Raw genomic sequence first — 19,583 nt, forward strand, 5'->3', positions numbered from 1 at the left:
TCTCCTAGGGTGCTGAGGAGGGTTGTGGGGGGCCCCTTTAGCCAGCTGTCACTCCTTTTCCCTACTACATTTTTCATATAGGGCCATCAGGCAGCCCAGGTTCCAGAATCCTGGGCCTGCAGTGAGATCACTCTCAGGATTGTGCTGTCAGGTTCTGGAACTCCCTCCTGTCCCTGTTCCCTTCCTTCCCCCTCCCCCACCATGCCACTCAGGCTGAAGACCACCCCACACCGCCTTCTGTGTCCTGGAACCCAGAGCAGACTGTGACAGTCAACACCACGTAAGAGTTTTTATTGATTCTAGTTCCCGTGTCCCACTTCAGGTTGCCAAGGCCTGCAAATGCATCCCTGTAGCTTCCGTCTACCTCCCAGGGCTCCACACTTGGCTCCCGAGACAGACACCGAGTTCAAGGAAATCCCAGTCAGAAGAGGCAGAGGGAGAAGTCAAGCTGATGAAAGTTGACCCTGGCCCAGCTGTTGAAGGTCTTCCAGTCCCCAGATGTGTGGGTCACTCTGTTTTTTCTGGGATGAGGAGTGGGCCCAGTTAAGGAAGCAACTTCTGGATGTTTAGGAGAGTTCACTGTATGGCTCCTTTAGATTCCCTTCCATCCGGCAATTAATAGTTTTATTTATTTATTTTTTTGGTCACCCAAACTTTAAGCCTGGAAATGACCACTCTTGCCAGGGATTTTGCTCCTGATGCAGTGGCAGGAGCCCACCCAAGGCTTCAGGACGGCCCAGCCCCCCACGCAACCCCAGCACCTTGGGAGCCTCACCCTCCACCGGTTCCTCACCAAGCACACAGGCCAAGCCTCCCGAGGCCGCTCGCCTCTGCCGGGCCCTCCCGGTGCCGCGCCCTCGGCCCCGGACCCTCGCCGGCCCCGGACCCTCGCCGGCCCGCCCGCCCCGGCTGGAGGCGACGCCTGCGCAGTGCGTCGGCGAGGAGGTCACTGTCCCCGGCCGGCGCCGCCGACTAGGCCGCGGGCGCGATGGCGGAGGAGGTGAGGCGGGAGGAAGCGCGCGGCGGGGGGCGGGCCCCGATCCCCGATCCCCGGGGCGCTCGGAGGTACCCCGCGGGCCACCGCGGACCCGCCGCGCAGGGGCGCCCGAGCGAGCCCTGCGCTCCCCGTGGGCCCAGCGCGGCGCCGAGGTCAGCGGTTCTCTCGGGTCTCGGGACAGGTGAGCACCCTGATGAAGACCACAGCGCTGATGCGGCAGCCCGGGCGGGTGCAGGAGATCGTGGGCGCCCTCCGCAGGGGCGGGGGACACCGGCTACAGGTACCGCTGGGGCGAGGTTGGGCCGGCCGGGCCGGGGGCGGCTGGGGAGGTTTCCCACCCAGGGGGCCCCCCGCTTTGCTTTGCTGCGGACACCCGCGAGCCCTCCGCCCCAGGAATGGCCAGGGGCCTGAAGGCAAGCAGGTTGGTTCTCCTGACTGCCTGGGGGGAGAGCCCACCTGTCCTAAAACCTAGATTCCAAATTTCTCAATATGGTCATGCTGCTTCCTCTTATAGAGAGAAAGCACCTCACACCAGGATGTGGGGCCTTGGCCAGCGAGCTCCCCAAGAAGGTGAAGGTGTGGAGGTGGGCCATAAAGGTGGAAACACCTTAGGGAGGACCCCAGGGCATTGAAATGGGTGCTATTAGAAAGGGTCAGAGGAGTCCCGAGTCTTCACTGACACCCCCCCCCCAGCCCCCGCACCCCCCAAGGAGACTGGGCTTTCCTCGGGGTTAACACGTGCTAACTGGGATCACTTCTCTGTCTCTCTCCCTGTCTAACTCCCCAGGGCCTTGACTGCTGGCTGGCCATTCACCCATTTTGACTTGATTAATCATCCCCTTGGGGGCACACTAGAGGACCCTATTTAGGCATCCTCTCTCTTTTGCCTTGCAGGTGATTTCTGATTTTGACATGACTTTGAGCAGGTTTGCATGTAATGGAAAGCGATGCCCATCTTCTCACAGTAAGTCACATACTAGCTTGCCTTGCTGGGCTTGACAAGGTGATGGCTTCTGAGGGACGAGTAAAAAGAGTTTTGCATTTCTCCAGATATTCTGGATAACAGCAAGATCGTCACTGAGGAGTGTCGAAGAGAGGTGGGTTCCTCCCCTGATCATGTGCTACTTCAAATGGTTCCTGGTTAGAACCAGACTCCAGAAGAGAGACCTTACAAAATTAATGTTTTGGCTGGCCGGTTAGCTCAGCTGGTTAGAGTGCAGCCTTATAACACCAACATCATGGCTTCGGATCCCCATACCCACCAGCTGCCAAAAAAAGAAAATTAATTTTTAAAAAATTGTTGTCAGGCCGGCCCGTGGCTCACTCGGTAGAGTGCGGTGCTGATAACACCAAGGCCCCGGGTTCGGATCCTATATAGGGATGGCCGGTTGGCTCACTGGCTGAGCTTGGTGCTGACAACACCAAGCCAAAGGTTGAGATCCCCTTACCGTTCATCTTTTTTAAAAAAAATAAATAAATAAAAAATAAAAAATGGTTGTCGCTGTAACACCAGGGTCAAGGGTTTGGATCCCCTTACCAGCCAGCCACCAAAGAAATAAATAAAAATACATAAAAATTGCTGTTTCTATGCTCAGTCTAATCTAGTCTTATTGGCCAAGACGTATGATGGTTGATGGATCGTAGATGGACATCACGCTTACTGTTAACTATAGAGTTTACAAGAGAACTGAATGTTATGTTATTTGACCCGCCCACAACTCCAAAAGGTGGATCAAACTATCACTGTCTCCATTTAACAGATGAAAAAACAGGGGTTTGGAGAGGTTGAGCAATTTACCCAGGATCATACAGCCAAGTCGCACGGCTTCATTTTCGCACAGATCTCATTCTCTTCCAAACTCTTCCCACTACGTTATGCTCTTTCCTTGATAAATGTAATTTTCTTGGTAAGGCAACAGATATCACGAAAGATTCTGAATTAATGACAATATATGATAACTCCCGTTTCTGTAAGATATATACAAATATGTAAAGTGACCCCTGGAGCTTGACTGTCGGCCTTACTTTGCCCCATGCTCTTCCCATCCGTGCCCTGTGCTGCTGCAGAGCCATGCTGTATAGCTGCGCTTTGCTCTGCGAGTTGCTGAGCTCTCTTTACTGAATATAAGCATCGCTTAGGTCCTTTTTGTTATTCACTAAACTGCATAATGACTGGTCTATTGGTCTCTCAGATCGGTCAACTTCTGTTACTCTGTCATGATTACTCATTATTATTATTATTATTTTTTGTCTTTACCGTGACCGGCACTCAGCCAGTGAGTGCACCGGCCATTCCTATATAGGATCCGAACCCGCGGCGGGAGCGTCACTGCGCTCCCAGCGCCGCGCTCTCCCGAGTGCGCCACGGGCTCGGCCCATGATTACTCATTATTAAGATGGGCAGTGAATTATAGGTAGCTCTTATATTCCTAAAACCTGTCCTTCTAGAGAGGCCACTTTTAGTTTAAGGTGGGTTCTGGTTACACTGATTGCCTTTGGCAAGTCACTTTTCTGGTTCCTCACATCCCTGATCGTATCATCTTCCAGAAAGCTGTACTCCCAAATAAGATAGTAGATTGGATGCTCTCAAGGATAAAGAAGCTAGATAAAAGTAAGGTTGTTGGGACTGAAGGGTTTTGGAGTGGTGGGGAGCAAAGTTTATGCAAAATTTTTTTCTTTTCTTTTTTTGTCTGTATGTTTTAACATCATTTTTTTCTTTTAATTTATCAATATACAGTGTAGTTGATTTTCATGTCTCTTCACCAATTCCTTATTTCCCCCCTCCCTCTTCCTCCCCCTGCCATCAACATCATATCTGTTCACTTATCTTAACCAGTTTGAGGAATTATTGTGATTGAAAAATTTTTTTCTTTTTTAAAAATTATATTTTTCTGTTGAGTTCTAGTATACTTTTAGAAAAATAACTCCTAAAAATATACATTGAGGATTTTCGTACATTTCTGGAACTTTCTGCCTTTGTCACTTTTGCTTTTTAATCCTGTTTTGGACAGGTGGTCAGGGACTCCATGTGATCTGGTAATATTCCTGAGAGCATGCATATATTAAAATTCTTTACTCAGTCAGTTCTCAATTTTACTGGGCACTCTGCATGACACACGATCCCTGAAACAGCCTCCCTAGAGTGTCGAAAGTCCTAGCATGTGGAAGGAAACCTTAGCCAGAGGAAACACATATTAGATGCTATGAGATAGTTTGCCTCATGTTGACACTTTGATGGAATTGTCCACCAACATGCTATGCCCCAAACTACAATCAGCTAGTACTATGTTCATGATTTTTTTTTGCCATGTCACCTTTACTAAATATCTTTCTTTAAATTGGCCGGCAGGCTGGGCTGAAGATAGTGAGTTATCTCAATCGATTGATCACAGTCAGTTACAGATCAAACTCCTTGTTCTACTCTTTCCCCCTTTTCACTACTGCACTTGACTTAAAAAAAGAAAATTAAAATAAATAAATAAATAAATAAATTGGCCTACTTTTGGAAATCCGAATGTAATTAACTAATAAAAGAAATAATCCATCTCTATGAAAGCATGAGTTCGATGTGTTAGTTTTCTTTTTCTTTTTTTTTTTTTTATAAGATGACCGGTAAGGGGATCTTAACCCTTGGCTTGGTGTTGTCAGCACCACGCTCTCCCAAAGTGAGCTAACCGGCCATCCCTATATAGGGATCCGAACCCGTGGCCTTGGTGTTATCAGCGCCACACTCTCCCGAGTGAACCACGGGCCGGCCCTTAGTTTTCTTTTTTCTAAGATACATTAAAATGAATCCCAGACTACTAAAATGAAAAGTGTTTATACATGTGTTCCCCAAAATCATCTTGTCCATCACCTAAAAGTGTACCACCTTTTAGGAAATACAGTATTAAATCAATTCTTACTGATTAAGCCCTGATGATTAATAGCAACAGCAAAAAAAAAAAAAAAAAAAAGGAAGGAAAGAAAAAAATCCTAGTAACCCTCTTCTCTGATAGTAGAAGCTCCTATATTGCTGACTCTTAGACCTCCCTCTCTCAGGGTGGCTGCAAAGGAATGACCAGCTTTGTGGATCCATTTGCTCCCAGACTTTTATCAAATAGGTAACTGCGAGCATGTTGACCAGTTATGTTGGAAGATGATGAGAGAGGAGGAACTTGAATCCTATAAGTGATGTGTCCCCACATGAAAAGTCCGGAAAACTAACACTCCCGAACATGAAGTTCCACCTTCTGGGTGATTTTTTCCCTCATGCTAAGTGTAGGACTTTGCTGGGGAAAACTTGATGTGGACTGATGGCTCTTCTCGTCCCTTGGCTGTCCCAGCTCACGGCGCTCTTCCACCACTATTATGCAATTGAGATTGACCCACACCGCACCATCAAAGAGAAGTTACCTCATATGGTGGACTGGTAAGTGCTGGTGGTGAGGAGGTGCTGCTGGACCCTTCCGATGCAGTGGGCGGGGAGGGCTGTGTTTTTCCAGCTCCCTTACCTTACTGAGGGCTTAACTGAATGCCCTTAGCACAGCTATTAGAACAAACTGTCCAGATACGCCTGGGGCTGCTTGTGGTTGCTGCTGGAGTGGAGGCCTTCAGAGAATCCTTGGAACAAGTTAGAAGCCCCTTGGTTTGGGGGAATAAGTGCTTTGGGGAAATGACCCTTGTCTTAGTCCATTTTGTGCTGCTATAACAGAATACCACAGACTTGATGATTAATAATGAAAACAAATTTCTTGGCTCATGGTTCTGGAGGCTGGGAAGTCCAGTGTCAGAGGGGCTGGTAACTGGTGTGGGCTTTCTTGCTGCATCATCTCATGCAGAAGGGCAAAGAGAGGGGGAGAGAGGGAGAGAGGAAGAGGGGGCTGAACTCGTCCTTTTACAGGGAACCCGCTCCTGTGGTAGTGTCATTAATCCATTCATAAGGGTGGTGCCCCCATGACCCAAACACCTCCCATTAGGCCCACCTTCTAACACCTTCACATTGGGGATTAAATTTCCAGCACATGAACTTTAGGGGACGTGTTCAAACCATAGCCACCGTCCTATAGAAAACAGTATCACTGGACAGTCCCCAGTTCTCCAGGGAGTGGGGTCAAGGACAGAGGGACTCAGAAGAGCTTTGCCTTCAGCAGGCAGCTCACCCAACTCTTGTCTCCCTGCTCTGTGGCTTTCTCACCTCTTCCTTTTAAGGACAGCCCAAGTCCTTCAGGAAATGGCTCTGTGGGGAAGGATGAGGCCTCCACTCTCAATGCTGTCAAGGGGACTTGGTTCTGTGAAGGGAAAGGACACTTACTTGAGCGATTTGATTTTGGGGTTTTGTGGTTTATCTGTTTCTAGGTGGACCAGAGCACACAATCTCCTGTGTCAGCAGAAGATTCAGAAGTTTCAAATAGCCCAGGTGGTTAGAGAGTCCAATGCAATGCTCAGGTAAGCTGCTTGCTCTGGAAAACAATTCTTCCACACTATTTGAAACTGTTTTACTTACAAAAAGGAGGTTAGGGAACGGAGAGGAGTTAGTTGCAGGGAGAGTCAGAGGAGAGATGGCACCTTGAGCCACCGATATGAAAAAGGTCTGGTTTTTACTCTCTGGATACACCTCAAGGATTTCCCACCCTCCTGGGAAGCAGTTTGCTGGTAGTGGATGTAGTGTGAAATGACCAGACCTTTAGCTCCTAGGACAGCGTCTAACTCACTTTTCACAATGGTGAAAGACTTCTGGGGCCCCTCTGGTGACTGATGTTCTTCATCCAGACATGGGAGGTGGCTAAGCTGGGACCCTTGATTGTCAGCAGCCTTCACCGAGCAGCTCTTTCTGCTGGAGCTTTCCTTCCTGGAGGCGGGGTGGGGGCTCCTAGAGGAAGGAGTGGACCTAGATGCCTGCCCTCAAGGATGGCGTGTCCTAGCTGGGGAGATTGGCTAGCTCTTGACAAGCTGAGCGTAGAGATGTGTGTAGACCCAGTAAGTGCCAGCGTGGCGGTGGGGTGTTGCCCAGTGAAGAGGTCCCAGGATAGCTGCCTGGTTGCATGAACAGTAGCAGAAAAGATATGCCTGCCTTCTGCCTCAACAGTCCCTCTCCCAGGTGTATGCCCGAGAGAAAGGAGTGCATGTAGCCACCACGAGACACACACACGGTGTTCATGGCAGCTTTACTCATACATAATAGCTGAAATCTGGAAACATCTCAATCGTCTATCAATAGGAAACTGCATAGATAAATTGTGGCATATTTATATGATGGAATATTACATAGCAGTGACAAAGAATGAATGATTCATGAAATGCAAAACATGTTATGGACATTATATTGAACAAAGTGAGCCAGACATGAAAGAGTGCAGTCTGTATGAGTCCATCTACATGAAGTGCAAAGACAGGCAAAGCTGACCAATTGTGACATGAAGTCAAAATAGGGAAGGGATGGTATTGACCAGGAGAGGCCATCAGGGAACCTTGATGTGGCTAGTAGTTACATGGGTGTATACATATGTAAAAATTAATTGAGTTTCCTATGAGTTTGTATTGCTGAAAGAAAAAGGAAAATTAATTGAGCTGAACACTTAGGATTGGTATAATAAAACCCATGTAGAAAATAAAGAACAGTAGCAGAGGCAGGGCTGTTCCCATACACATTTGTCTCTTTGCAGGGAGGGATACAAGACGTTCTTCAACACCCTCTACCATAACAACATCCCTCTTTTCATCTTTTCTGCGGGCATTGGTGATATCTTGGAAGAAATTATCCGGCAGATGAAAGTGTTCTACCCCAACGTCCACATTGTGTCCAACTACATGGATTTTAATGAAGATGTGAGTCAAGTCTCATTTGGACTGAAAAAGAAAGAGGCGTGGGGACCACCAGCAGGACGCCTTAACCCCAGCCTCGGGAGGGAAGGGAGGCGAGGCATGCTGGCCCCTTTAGCCTCAGAGAGTTAGTTGTGGGTTACTTTCAAAGGACCTTCTCTTTGGTGTTTGGCCGGCAGTCAACTTTCTGCCATGGGTTACCTGTTTATGGGTCAGTCCAGACCCATGTCACTGTCATGGGTCACGTGCCATCCCAGGTACGGAAGGGCTTGGACTTTGACTTGTTTTTCTAGAGGCAGGGGTAGGCTGCTGTGACTCACCCACATTCTGACTTCTTCCCCTAAACACCAATGGCTGGAATTTTCATCACTTTGACCTGTGGTTAGGATTTGGCCCGCAGCTGAGCATTAGCACACACGTAACCAGAACATCATTTATGCCACGGGCTTCATGCTTCCCCCTGAACAGGTGAGCAACCATATTTGACTGCCCCTGTTAGTTTAAACCAAGAGTTACAAAATTTTCCTGAAAGGCCAAGTAGTAAATACTTTTAGGCTTTGTAGGCCATGCAGTCTTTGTTGTAACAGCCCAACTTTGTCATTAAAGGACAGAAAAGCAGCTATAGGCAAGATGTAAACAAATGAGCATGGCTGTGTTCCAGGAAACTTTGTTTACAAAAACAGGCCAAATCTGACCCATAGGTTCTAGTTTGCTGACCCCTAGGTTAGACTATGATCAAGTTTTGGCATTATCTGTGGCTTGCAGGATTCCCTTTCCTCTGTGACAGGGACAATGGAAAACTGGCACTCCGTGGGTCCCTGTAGCCCTTCTGTCTGCCTCTTGTCTTGATTATTTAGGGTTTTCTACAGGGGTTCAAGGGCCAGCTCATACACATGTACAATAAGAACAGCTCCATGTGTGAGAACTCTAGCTATTTCCAGCAGCTTCAGGGCAGAACCAATGTCCTCCTGCTTGGAGACTCCATGGGGGATCTCACTATGGCTGAAGGAGTTCCCGGTGTGCAGAACATTCTCAAGATTGGCTTCCTAAATGACAAGGTAGGTAAGGGACCAGAGCTTCCTCTCTTCACGGCTTTCTTTTCTTGGAATCCCTGCTAACAAATGCTTTAGAAAGAGGCTGGCCCGTTAGAGTGTCTCAGTTCATTAGAGTGTGGTGCGGACAACACCGAGGTCCAGGGCACCATCCCTGTACTGACCAGCCGCAAAAAAAACCCTTTTGTTTTAGAGGTATTAGGGGTACAGAGGTAATATACAAGCCACGTTCTCTCGGAGCGTGTAACCACACAAGAAACAAAAGGCAGTACCCAGCAGTGACAGCGGTGCACTCAGCGTGCCACCCAGCACGGGCATCCAGAGAGAGGGCCACCCACGGCGCTTCCTTGCAGCCTGTGTCTACTGCTGCTCACCAGGTCCCAGGCACTGCTCTAAGTGCTTCACAGACATGAACCCATCCAATCCTTACGACAGCCCTTTGAGGCTGTGACTGTTATCCCCATTTTACAGAGGAGGAAACCGAAGCAAGGAGGTTAAATAATGTGGTCAAGGGGATAATAGTTTAAGGAACGGTGGGGCTGATTACCAGTCCTCCTAAACCATGCCTGGGAAGCATGATCGAGGTGAGAGACGTCAATATTCAGGATGCAGGTTTATGATGTAGAGAAGAAAATAACGAGAACGTGTTAGAGACTAACGGGTGGAAACAGCATGGTCATGAGGCGCACGAGGTATGGAACCAAGCTTGGTGGCCACCGGAGTCTGCCCCTCAGCCAGCAGGTGCCAGAGTCCACCAGAATGCTTGAGCCATGGGAAAATTCAGTCCAGAGAGATTAGAGGTAACACCTGGTTTTTGGTTTATAATCTTTGTTACTGTCCTTTGACATTGACCCAAGGGTTAATTGTGGCAGCCCATCTCCTATCTGTCTCCAAAGTACAGATTCCTGTAACCTTGAACTTCTTGGGCTTGCAAGAGGGAGCTGGGGAGTTGCTGCTTGAATGTCTCCTCCCAGTCCCAAGTGCCTAAGAATAAGAGACAGCGGGCAGGGCATTTTGGGTACTCTTAGTCTCCTTCCCCTCATCCCCTGGCAGGTGGAGGAGCAGCGGGCACGCTACATGGACGCCTATGACATTGTGCTGGAGAAGGACGGGACCCTGGATGTGGTCAATGGCCTGCTGCAGCACATCCTGCGCCCGGGGGACCAGGTGGAGCGGGTGGAGCTGCAGGGATCCTGAGGGTGCAGGCCGCTCAGTGCGAACACAGAGGAAAGTCCAGGGCAGCGGAGAGCTGCTGGGCGCTTCCCATGCCCACCTTTCCACAGCACCTTCGCCTGCTCACCAGAGGCTCGAGGGAGGTCCTGCCACCTGGGAGGGCAGCAGGTGCTGTCCCAGATGAATGTGGACCACAGCATGACAGCACTCTAGGGATCGCCTAGTCCAGGGATTCTTTTTTTTTTTACAATTTTTAAACTTGGGAAGCTGTTCTTCAAATAAATGTAATACGTGAAACAGATCGACATTAAAAAAATGAAAAAAGCCGTTCTGATGTGGAAGGTTTGAGTGGGAGGCACAGGCTGAATTCTCTCGGCCCTGGAGGCACAGGAACCTCTGGGAAGCCTCTGGGCTTCCATGGAACAGTTTGAAAACCACCATGCATCAGCCCAGGAGCCCATCTGAGCACAGCCTAAGTGTGTCTGCGCAGATTGGAGTGGGTGGGTGGGGTTGGAAGGGTCTGATTTTGACCTGGAATGATCTGGCTTTATTCTGCTGCAGCCATCAAACTTGCAATCTAGTTGGGATCACCCTGGATCACCTGCAGGGTTGAGGTGACCCTGTCTGAGAGCCACATTTCTCTGCTTCAGTTCGGGGTTTTGGGGGGAAGGATGGTTAACATCTGAGGCTGGGGCTGTAACCGCTGTCCGACCTCCACCTGGCTGTGGGGAGAAGTCACATCTCTCAGGGGATCCTGGGCAAGAAATTGATGCTTATGGGGGCAGTATGGTTTGTGAGTCCAGTCCTGCCATTTTCTTTCCCAAGTCTCCAGCTCTCTTCAGAAGGCTGGAGTTGTCTCTGTCACATTGGCCAGAGTCAGCAGGCAAGTGAGGGCAGATGGTCCGGCTGGCAGCTAAAGCAACTCCTCCCTGCAGAGTCTGGAGATCTGAACTTAATACCTTTCCTTCTGGCAAGAGGGAAAAGGATGGGCAGGTGGTAGTGGTGATGGCTGAAGCACAGAGAGGTGAGAATATCACAGTACTGGAAACGATCTACGTGATAGTGTAACCCAACCTGAGTGGTTTGATTCTTTTTTTTTTTTTTTTTTTTTTAAGGATCCGAACCCGGGGCCTTGGTGTTATCAGCACCGCACTCTCCTGAGTGAGCCACGGGCCAGCCCAGAGTGGTTTGATTCTTGAGGTTTGTACATTGTGTTTGAGGTCAGGGACCTCGTCTTTCCCATTTGACTGGGACGATTAGGGGACAAAGAGCAGGGTTATCTCTCCCTGCAGGCCCCTCTCCTCGTTGGACATCCACCCTTCCTTGGCAGAACAGGGCTCCCTTTCCACGGCAAGGCCCCCAGGTTAGGCCCAGGGGAGGCAGGAAACTTCTGGAGGGAGGAGCCCTGATCTAGAGGCACACTGTCTTGAGCTAATGAGGCCGTGGAAACAGCTTGGTTTGTCTCTTCTTTCCACCCCAATCTTTGGGTCTAAAGTCCTTCCCCCACCCCCTGCCAGCCCCTGATAGACTCCATTCTGAGGCCTTTGGTTTAATCTTTTATTTGACACAAAGGAGAAAGGGATCTGATACCAGTTCAGCCTTTAGAGTGTGCAGAGCTCTGCCCACCTCCCTAGCACCCTTCAGTCCCAAATAAGCCCCAAACCCAAAGATTTTGTAGCCCTAAAACCCATCTAAGCAGATTTCCTCACACACAACCTTTATTTTCTTCCTCTTCTACACCTAGAGAGAGACTTCTTTAGGGATAAAAGACTACATGAAGTCCAGCCCTGACCTCCAGCACCCCAGGGGCAGCTCAGCCCCACCGTGGAGACAGTGACAGTGAGATGGGCCAGTGGGACCCACGAGGCAGGGCTGCCCTCCTGGAGCCACCCCCTTCCCCAAGAGCCAGTCAGAGCTGAGGGAGGAAGGCTGGAGGGTCTCCCCAGCCCTGATTCTTGCTCTTGGGGAGCTGCCACAACAGAGGGATGGGGACTGGAGGTGCGGGGTGGGGGCGGTGAGAAGTACAAATAAAGGGGAAGTTTGGGGAAATAAGGGATGATCAGATCAGTCTTGCAAGTGGAGGGAAGGTGGGTGAGGGGCTAGCAACCCAGGAAGAGACCCATCCAACCCTGGACTCCGCTATCCCCAAATTGCCTTTGTAACTCCAAACGTTTTAAGGAAGGGGTGTGGGGCTGGAAGAAAAAAGTGGAATAGAGGTCTGTGCTGTGGATTTTAATCCAGGGCCAGTGGAAAACCAGAGTTGTCTCCTGTGACAACTTTCTAGGTGGCTCCCAGACGTTATGCCAGCAGAGGGGGTGACTGCTGGCAGGTCAGTCCCATTGCCACTGTCCGCCTAATGGTTGGCCTTTATGTCTGAGGCCAGGCCCAGGCTTCCCGCCCTTCAGAGCTCCTCATGGACCCTCTCCTGGTCCTCATCTGACTTCAGCTTGAGCTCCTCGACTGTGATCTTGCCATCCTTGTTGCGGTCCTGGTTCTGGAACATGTCCCCTAAGGTTTTCTCAGGATCCTGCCCAGGCAAGAGGCGTCCTTTGCCCTCACTCACTTGAGCCTTGATGAAGGTGGAGAACTGGGGGGCAGAGAGCCAGGGAGAGGTGGGCAATGAGTGTCATGGCTGAGCAGCTGTTGGGTGGTCTTGGGAAGGGCCCCCAGGTGGAGGCCTGTGAGTATCGTTTCCCAGGCTGCTGTGCCCCCCACAAGGCAGTAAGGACTGGAAGAGGATAGGAGCTGGTGCTGGGTCCTGGCTGGGGCCAGTGTGAAGGGCATGGCATGGGCATAGTCAGTGACTGGGCCCAGATGGGGGACAGGCTGCACATGTGCCTCAGCATGGTGGCAGAAGCATGGCAGCAGAGGTGGCAGGCAGGAAGGTGGACAGGCCCTGCCTTCTTGCTAGATGCACCATACAAGTGGGCTTCCTGGTTGGGGGGCATGCATGGGCATGGTCATTCTAAGGACTGCACCTTCACCCACCTCCTCCAGAGGGACCTCTCCATCCTTGTTGAGGTCCATGTGTTCAAACAGGTTGGCAGGGGGCTCCTCGTGCCACACAAACAGGTAGCCCGTGGGCAGCCCATCCTCCCGGGACACCAGTTCCACCTCAAACAGCAGCACAGCACTGCCAGGGACTCCCCGGGCTAGAGGGAGGGAAAGAGTAGAGAAGGGTCCCAATCAGACCTGTCCATAGGCCTCAGTTTCCCCTCTTGGTGGCTGGGAAGTGGTACATGAGATGTTTACAGAACCATCCTGGAGGCTCCCCTGACTCCTCCCACCAGCCACAGGCCTCAGATGGGCAGGGGCAAAGGGACAGAACACCAATGAGGCCACGGTCTCTGCCTCTCACCTCCACTCTCCCCGTGCGCCAGGTGCGGGGGCACGATGAGCTGCCGCCTCTCCCCTGTACACATGCCCTGCAGGCCTATGTCCAGGCCTTCAATCACCTTGTTGGCACCCAGAGTTGCCTCCTGGGGATCCCCGTAGTCATGGCTGGGGGAGAGTAGGTTTCCAGGTCAGTGCCAGTCCTTGTCCCCTGCCAGTTTACACCCCACTCTCCCCGACCTGGGCCCAGGACAAGCCCTCAGTTCTGGAGTTGCCCCTCTGGTGCCCATCCACACAGCAGAATTCAGAGGCCCCACAGTGCAGACATGGGATTCCCCTCTCACCTTGCCACTGCCCCCACAGTGTAGCCTTGAGGGCTCATCTCTCCTGCCTCAGTTTCCCCTCCATAAAACAGAAATAGCTCTCCTCCTATTGCTAATATTGCCTTCCCTTCCCCTATGGAGTAAAGAATCTTGTCTCCCTGTGGCTCCCTGACACTCACTGAGACGGGGTCTTATGGAGGAAGCCAGAGTCTGGGTGCTCCACCAGAGACTCGGTGACCGAGAGAGTACTGGAGTTGGGGTGTTGCTGGGGGGACTCCCCATGCCTGTGCCCACCCACCTGCCCAGCCCTGGCCCTGCCCCGGACCCACGAGGAGAAGAGCTTGGTGCCGTCCAGCAGGGAGCAGTTATAGTGGTATCGAACAAAGTCCCCGAGCTTGGCAGTTTCATTGCAGGTCTCAGGAGGCCGGGACACTGTCTTGATTTCTACTGGATCTGCGGGGTTGTGGAAGTCGATGATGTGGACATTGAAGATCAGCACGGCGGAGCCAGGGATCTTGTCTCCTGAGACCAGAAAGGGGCAGTGGGTCGCTTGGAGCTTTAGGAGGGGCCGCTTGAGGTCCCCATGGAGGCCCCTAGACTCAGTACCCCTCCCCCCCCATGAGGATTCAGACATGGATGGGACTGGATGTTTGTTCACAGTTGGTTCTCTTGTTGGGGTGAGGGGGTAGGTGAAGGCATTGCAATTAGAAGGCCCTTTTCCATGCATCATCTTATAAACTCCCAGTAATTTACTCTGCAGATCAGTGTGGTTAGTCCCATTCTACAGGTGAGGACAGTGAGACTCCCAGCACAGCTGGGTCTCAAACCTTGATCTCTCTGCTTCCTAGGGCTATGCTGGTTCTGTTCTTCCACAACCACCCTCCCTCCCCAAAAGCAACAGCTGGCTGCCCTTCTCCACTATGCAAGGGGAGAAGTAGGGGACCGCCCTGGAGAAAACGGATGAACTCCACGAGGCAGGAATGGAATGGGTGACCGGATGTAAACTGCATGAATCTTTGTGAGAGGAGCAGAGCAGTGGCTGGAACCCCACCGTGGGGGTGGGGCCCTGGCCACTGTGGGCCGTTCAGGATAGGAGCAGAGGTGGGAGTCCGGGAACACCCTACCAGTTCCGTTCTCCCCGTAGGCGAGGTGGGGGGGGATGGTGATTCTCCGGCGCTCCCCTATGCACGCGCCCTGCAGCCCCTGATCCATCCCAGGGATGATGTAGCCCTGCCCGATATAGGTATTGTAGGTGTGGTTGCGGGAGTAGCTGCAATACAAGGTGGGGAAGGCCAGGAAGGGAGTCAAAGGAGCCCCTCCCCTTCCAGGTAGCTCAGAGTGAGCCCCCTGGCTGCAGCCTGTGGTGGTCCCAGACTCAGCACCTGGTGTTTTCCTTCCTGTCTCAGCTTCTTCTGTCTTCCCCCAGCTTCTCCTCCCCACCTCCTCAGGACCCTCCTGACCTGGAATCAAAGACAGTGCCATCCATCAACGAGCCATTGTAGTGGTAACGCATGAAGTCCCCAGCCACTGCTCTCCGGACACAGCCTGGGGGCAGCTCCAACGTCTCCAGCTGGACGGTGTCCTTGGGGTTATGGATGTCGATGAGTAGGACGTGAAAGACCAGGGAGGCCTGCGGAGGGATCACAGTCCCTGGGGAAGGGATAGGGCTTGAACCATACAAGTGGGGAGCAAACCGGGGCTCCTTTGTGACTCAGGAAAGCCTATGTGAGCACCACGCAAAATGACGCCAACGCTACTCTGCAGACCCCCTTCTCTCCTCTCAGCAGCCCTATTTCTTGCTCCTCCTGTGAGGCCTGAGCTGGGTTTTCCCCAAGGCCACCACTGACCCATACCGAACCTTTGTGTGAATCAGAATAAAGCACCCCTTCTTAGTGAGATGAGCTCCAAGGGCTAGATTTCATCTCTGCTCGCCTCCTTGGCCAGGTGCCCTTGTGCAGTACACAACCTGAGCAACTACAGGTGGAGCCCTGGTTTTCCCTCTTCTGGAGAATTCCCCCGAGCCCCTGCCTGCCCTCACCATAGCCTTTCTCGCCATAGGCCAGGAATGGAGGGATGATAATCTTCCTTCTTTCTCCAGGACACATGCCCAGCAGCCCCTGGTCCATGCCCTTGATCAGCCAACCAGAGCCGACATAGGTGTCATAAGTGCCACCCTTGCTGTAGCTGCAGAGAATGAAATAGAGGTGGGGCTGCAGGAGGTGGAATAGGCAGGATGGGCCCCGGACTCAGACCCCCCCTCCCTATGCCACAGTCCCCGGTGCCTCAGGGCTCCCACGCACCCCTTACCTGGTGTCGAAGGTGGTGCCGGTGCGTCCAGCAGAGTGCCATTGTAATGGTAACGGACAAAGTCGCTGTCCTGGACCATGCAGAGTGCCATTGTAATGGTAACGGACAAAGTCGCTGTCCTGGACCATGCGGGGGCAGTGGGGCGGGCGCAGCAAGGTGCTCACCTGCACAGTGTCTGCTTTGTTCCACACATCCAGCAGGACCACATCAAAGTAGAGGGTGGCATCTGGGGGAATGAGCCCCGCTGTGAGGGCAGAGAAGCAGGAGGTCATAATTGGTGCAATCCCCCAGGGTAGGGGGTGGAGCGGAGGTCTGAGAGTCCAGCTTTGCCTCCCCCTCCACTACCTCCAGTTCCCCTCCCTCCTAACCAAGCTATGCCCAGGGCCCGTTATTTCCCTTCCTCCCATCCCAGTGGCAGGAGACCGAAGCTCTAGCCACGGGCTACCACTATGTATGTATACTGTGTGTGCTGTGTGACCCTGGGCAAGTCACTCCCCATCTTCCCCATCTTTGTGCTTTGGTTTTCTTTTCTTTCTTTTTTTTTTTTTTTTGGTGGCTGGCTGGTGATCTTGGTGTTACCAGCACCACAGTCTCCCAAGTGAGCTAACTGGCCAGCCCTGTGCTTCAGTTTTGTGACCCTGGTGTCGCTTACTCTGCCTGCTGGCCTCCTCCATCCCCATGCCTGTGCCCCGGCCCTTCTCACCCACGCCGATGCTGCCGTAGCCCAGGTGGGGAGGCACGATGAGGCGGCGCCGCTCGTTGACACACATGCCCATGAGGCCTCGGTCCATGCCAGTGATGAGGCGGCCCACCCCCACCACGATGGCCACCAAGGTGCTGCGGTCATAGCTAGGGGGGAGGGGGCAGATGGGATTCAGTGGCCTCAGGTGTGCACAGGTGAGGGTGCACACAGCCACCTGGTTCTCTCAGCCCATGGTCGCATATATGCACAGGTGTGCACGCACACACACATGCACAGTCCCCCTTCCTATACAGAGGTGTGGATATACACACCTGCTCCTTACCTCCTTTTCAAGCCTTCCTCCTCAGTCGGCCATGACTCCCACCTTAAGAGGATGGGCTGTTGCAAAAGGGAAATTCCTGAGGCGGCCAGGGGCTTTTATTCCCCTGGGATGGGGCGGGGTGGGGTGTACAGGCCTGTGTGCTGCTTCTATTTGCTGATACCGAAGGAGTGGTAAGTACAGCAGGGAGGGGCAGAGGAACGTTACTGAACATTTACTACCTGCCAGATTAAATATCTGGAACTTTGCATTTATTATCTTATTTAATTCTCTCTCCTGTGAGGCGGGCGTTATTGTTTTCATTTTTCTTATGAGAAAAATAGACACTTGAGAGACTAAGGGACTTGCCCAAGGTCGTACAACTAATATGCAGTCTGTCCAACTCCAAAGCCTATGTTTTTGCCACCGCACTATCCACTCTCCCAAGGAAAGGAGGGGAAAGCGGAGATGGCCAGAGGTGGGGATGGGGATTGGTGTCAAATTTTGTAAAGGCCTATTCTAAAATTGCCATAGGGCTGGCCGGTTAGTTCAGCTGGTTAGAGCGCGGTGCTGTAACACCAAGTCAAGGGTTCAGATTTCCATACTGACCAGCTGCCCTCACCCTCCAAAAATTGCCATGGCTTTTGTTTTTTGCTATATATTTTAATTTATTTTAAGTTTTCAGAAGTACGGGAGAATGGGAGATTTTTATTTTGATTGAAGGGACCATTGGTTAAGAAAGTAAACTGGGTCCTAGACAGGCTGCCAGAGTCTCCACCAGGGGAGACACCCCCAACTCCCACTCCGAGTGGTCCGGAGCCCAGGGCTGATTCCTGGCTACTGCCTATACCCAGCAGGTTTTAGGTCCGGCTTGTTTTCTTCACAGTGCTGTTGTGAAGGCTCAAGCTCTGCATGAAATTTCTACAAGTTAAACACCATCAGGGTATATGGTTCTCCCCAGAGTCAAGGCTAATGCATATGGAACCTGCTCAAGGACTGCCAGGCACTGTGAGAAGCCCACTTTCATTCAGCCTTAGGAAGTAGGCACTGTTTTTATCTCTATTTTTCAGACAAGGAAAGTGAAGATTAAAGAGACAAAGTCCTTGACCATAGCCACAGCCTGGACTTGAACACAGGGTTTTGGACTCTGGTGTTCCTAATCTTACCCCACACACTGCCTGCCTTTGAAATCCGCTAATTTCCCATGGACTGAGCTGTGTTTGGGGCAAGGGTCTAGGAGGGACTCACATCTTTGGGTGTGGTGTGGGGGTTCATGTGGGACTGGGACCCAAAGTTTACCAGAGGCCAGTGCACAGCCCTGCCCTGCCCGCACCAACCAAAGTGGAGTTGCTGAGCAGACTGAAGGCCTGGATAGACCAGAAGCCCAGGGCCAGCAAGATGGGTGGTGTGTGGCCCTGGGCTGGCAGATCTTAAAGGGAGGGAGATAGGGGTGTGAGGAGACCCTGAGAGAGAGGCATGAAAACCCTCCAAAGAGGCCAGGGTGGCACGTCCAACCGTGTGACACGTAGACAGAGCTATGACCTCGTCCCGCCATCCATCCTGCTGTCTTGCTATGCCCACCCTGCTGAAAACTCCCAGCAGCCCAATAAACAGTTTTATTCCCTCTTCTCTAACCACAAAGGTATGGAAACTGGGGGTGGAACCAGAAATGGAGTCAGCGTGGGCGGAAAGGTGAGGGAGTCTCAGGCTGATAGAACACCCCAGGGTTCACATGCATCAGGGACCATCCCTTCCCCCCAATACTGTAGACCAGAACACCCCCCTCCAGCACATTTTTAAATAAAGCAATGGTGAGTACAATACAGTTCACTTTGATTATCAAGCACTCTGGGGGATGTGGGGAGCTTGTGTGAGAGAAACTGGAGTCCCTTGAGAGATGAAGGTTTGGAATTGGGGGCAGGGGGTATCTTTGGGGAAACGGATGTCTGGGAGCCCTCCAGGGTGCTGTTGGGAGTAGGGGATCAGCGAGTGAGTAACGGCATGAAGAGATTAAAAGGGCCAACGCAGGAACCACAGGACCTGGGAGCTGGGGCTCAGGGAACGGGAGTGGCCAGTCGGGGGGCCCAGTCCATTACCTCGAGTCGAACTTCTTGCCATCCTCAAAAGTGCCGTTGTAGTGGTAGCGCACAAAGTCCCCTCTCTGCACTTCCCGGGGACAGGCCTTGGGGATGTGGTACCTCTCGATGACCACGTCTTCCAGGGGGCCCCCGGCCGGGCTGGCACGGCCCAGCCCCCTCCCCACGGCCTGCACCAGCAGCAAAAGCAACTGCAGCAGGGGGAGCCCGAGAAGGCTGTGGCTAGGGGACCCCGCGGGGAACATGGTGCCTGGAGCGGGGACTGCCGGCAGTGAGGGCGAGCGAGGCAGCCGCCGACAACCTCCTTTCCCCCTCCTCCAGAGCTGGCTCCCCCTCTTCCTGTCCTCCCTCCCCGCCCCAGGCCTGGCTAGTCCACGTGGAATGGGGGCTGGGGAGGCTGAGCTGGCCGGGCCGGGTGGTGGTGGTGGTAGAACAGGAGGAGGGGGCGAGGCTGAGAGTTCCAGGCCCCCACAAAGAGCTCGGATCCCCCATCCCCCATC

At 52.2% G+C, this 19,583-nt stretch overlaps 2 protein-coding genes across 5 annotated transcripts; one reads left to right on the top strand and one right to left on the bottom strand.

Moving 5' to 3' along the window:
• Window positions 1-933: 933 nt before the first annotated feature.
• Window positions 934-10,342, top strand: NT5C3B (5'-nucleotidase, cytosolic IIIB). 4 transcript variants are annotated; one of them, XM_063111412.1, is made up of 9 exons: window positions 934-1,000; window positions 1,179-1,277; window positions 1,892-1,961; window positions 2,048-2,094; window positions 5,323-5,408; window positions 6,335-6,424; window positions 7,642-7,804; window positions 8,656-8,856; window positions 9,904-10,342. In XM_063111412.1, exons 1-9 carry the CDS (start codon window positions 989-991, stop codon window positions 10,045-10,047), a joined length of 912 nt encoding a protein of 303 aa, XP_062967482.1. In that variant the 5' UTR covers window positions 934-988; the 3' UTR covers window positions 10,048-10,342. The 4 variants fall into 4 exon arrangements, with proteins under 4 accessions (XP_062967482.1, XP_062967483.1, XP_062967484.1 ...); XM_063111413.1 differs by having other exon boundaries at window positions 8,668-8,856; XM_063111414.1 differs by having other exon boundaries at window positions 8,740-8,856.
• A 1,309-nt stretch (window positions 10,343-11,651) lies between these two features.
• On the bottom strand, window positions 11,652-19,334 carry FKBP10 (FKBP prolyl isomerase 10). Its single transcript, XM_063112143.1, has 11 exons — window positions 19,084-19,334; window positions 16,690-16,835; window positions 16,066-16,230; window positions 15,987-16,011; window positions 15,718-15,863; window positions 15,140-15,329; window positions 14,804-14,949; window positions 14,009-14,201; window positions 13,382-13,524; window positions 13,012-13,175; window positions 11,652-12,610 (listed from the first exon to the last, which is right to left on the bottom strand). Exons 1-11 carry the CDS (start codon window positions 19,326-19,328, stop codon window positions 12,425-12,427), a joined length of 1,749 nt encoding a protein of 582 aa, XP_062968213.1. The 5' UTR covers window positions 19,329-19,334; the 3' UTR covers window positions 11,652-12,424.
• Window positions 19,335-19,583: the final 249 nt, after the last annotated feature.

This window comes from Cynocephalus volans, chromosome 10 (genome assembly GCF_027409185.1).
Source record: "Cynocephalus volans isolate mCynVol1 chromosome 10, mCynVol1.pri, whole genome shotgun sequence".
NCBI classification, from domain to species: Eukaryota; Metazoa; Chordata; class Mammalia; order Dermoptera; family Cynocephalidae; genus Cynocephalus; species Cynocephalus volans.

Coding starts and splice junctions, on each gene's coding strand:
- NT5C3B (XM_063111412.1), top strand. Junction 2,095..5,322: donor CTGAGGAGTGTCGAAGAGAG/GTGGGTTCCTCC, acceptor TGGCTGTCCCAG/CTCACGGCGCTCTTCCACCA. Junction 5,409..6,334: donor TTACCTCATATGGTGGACTG/GTAAGTGCTGGT, acceptor ATCTGTTTCTAG/GTGGACCAGAGCACACAATC.
- FKBP10 (XM_063112143.1), bottom strand. CDS start 19,328: ATGTTCCCCGCGGGGTCCCCTAGCCACAGCCTTCTCGGGCTCCCCCTG. Junction 16,836..19,083: donor GGCAAGAAGTTCGACTCGAG/GTAATGGACTGG, acceptor CCTCCCCCCTAG/CTATGACCGCAGCACCTTGG. Junction 13,525..14,008: donor GGCACCAAGCTCTTCTCCTC/GTGGGTCCGGGG, acceptor ACTCTCCCCCAG/CCATGACTACGGGGATCCCC.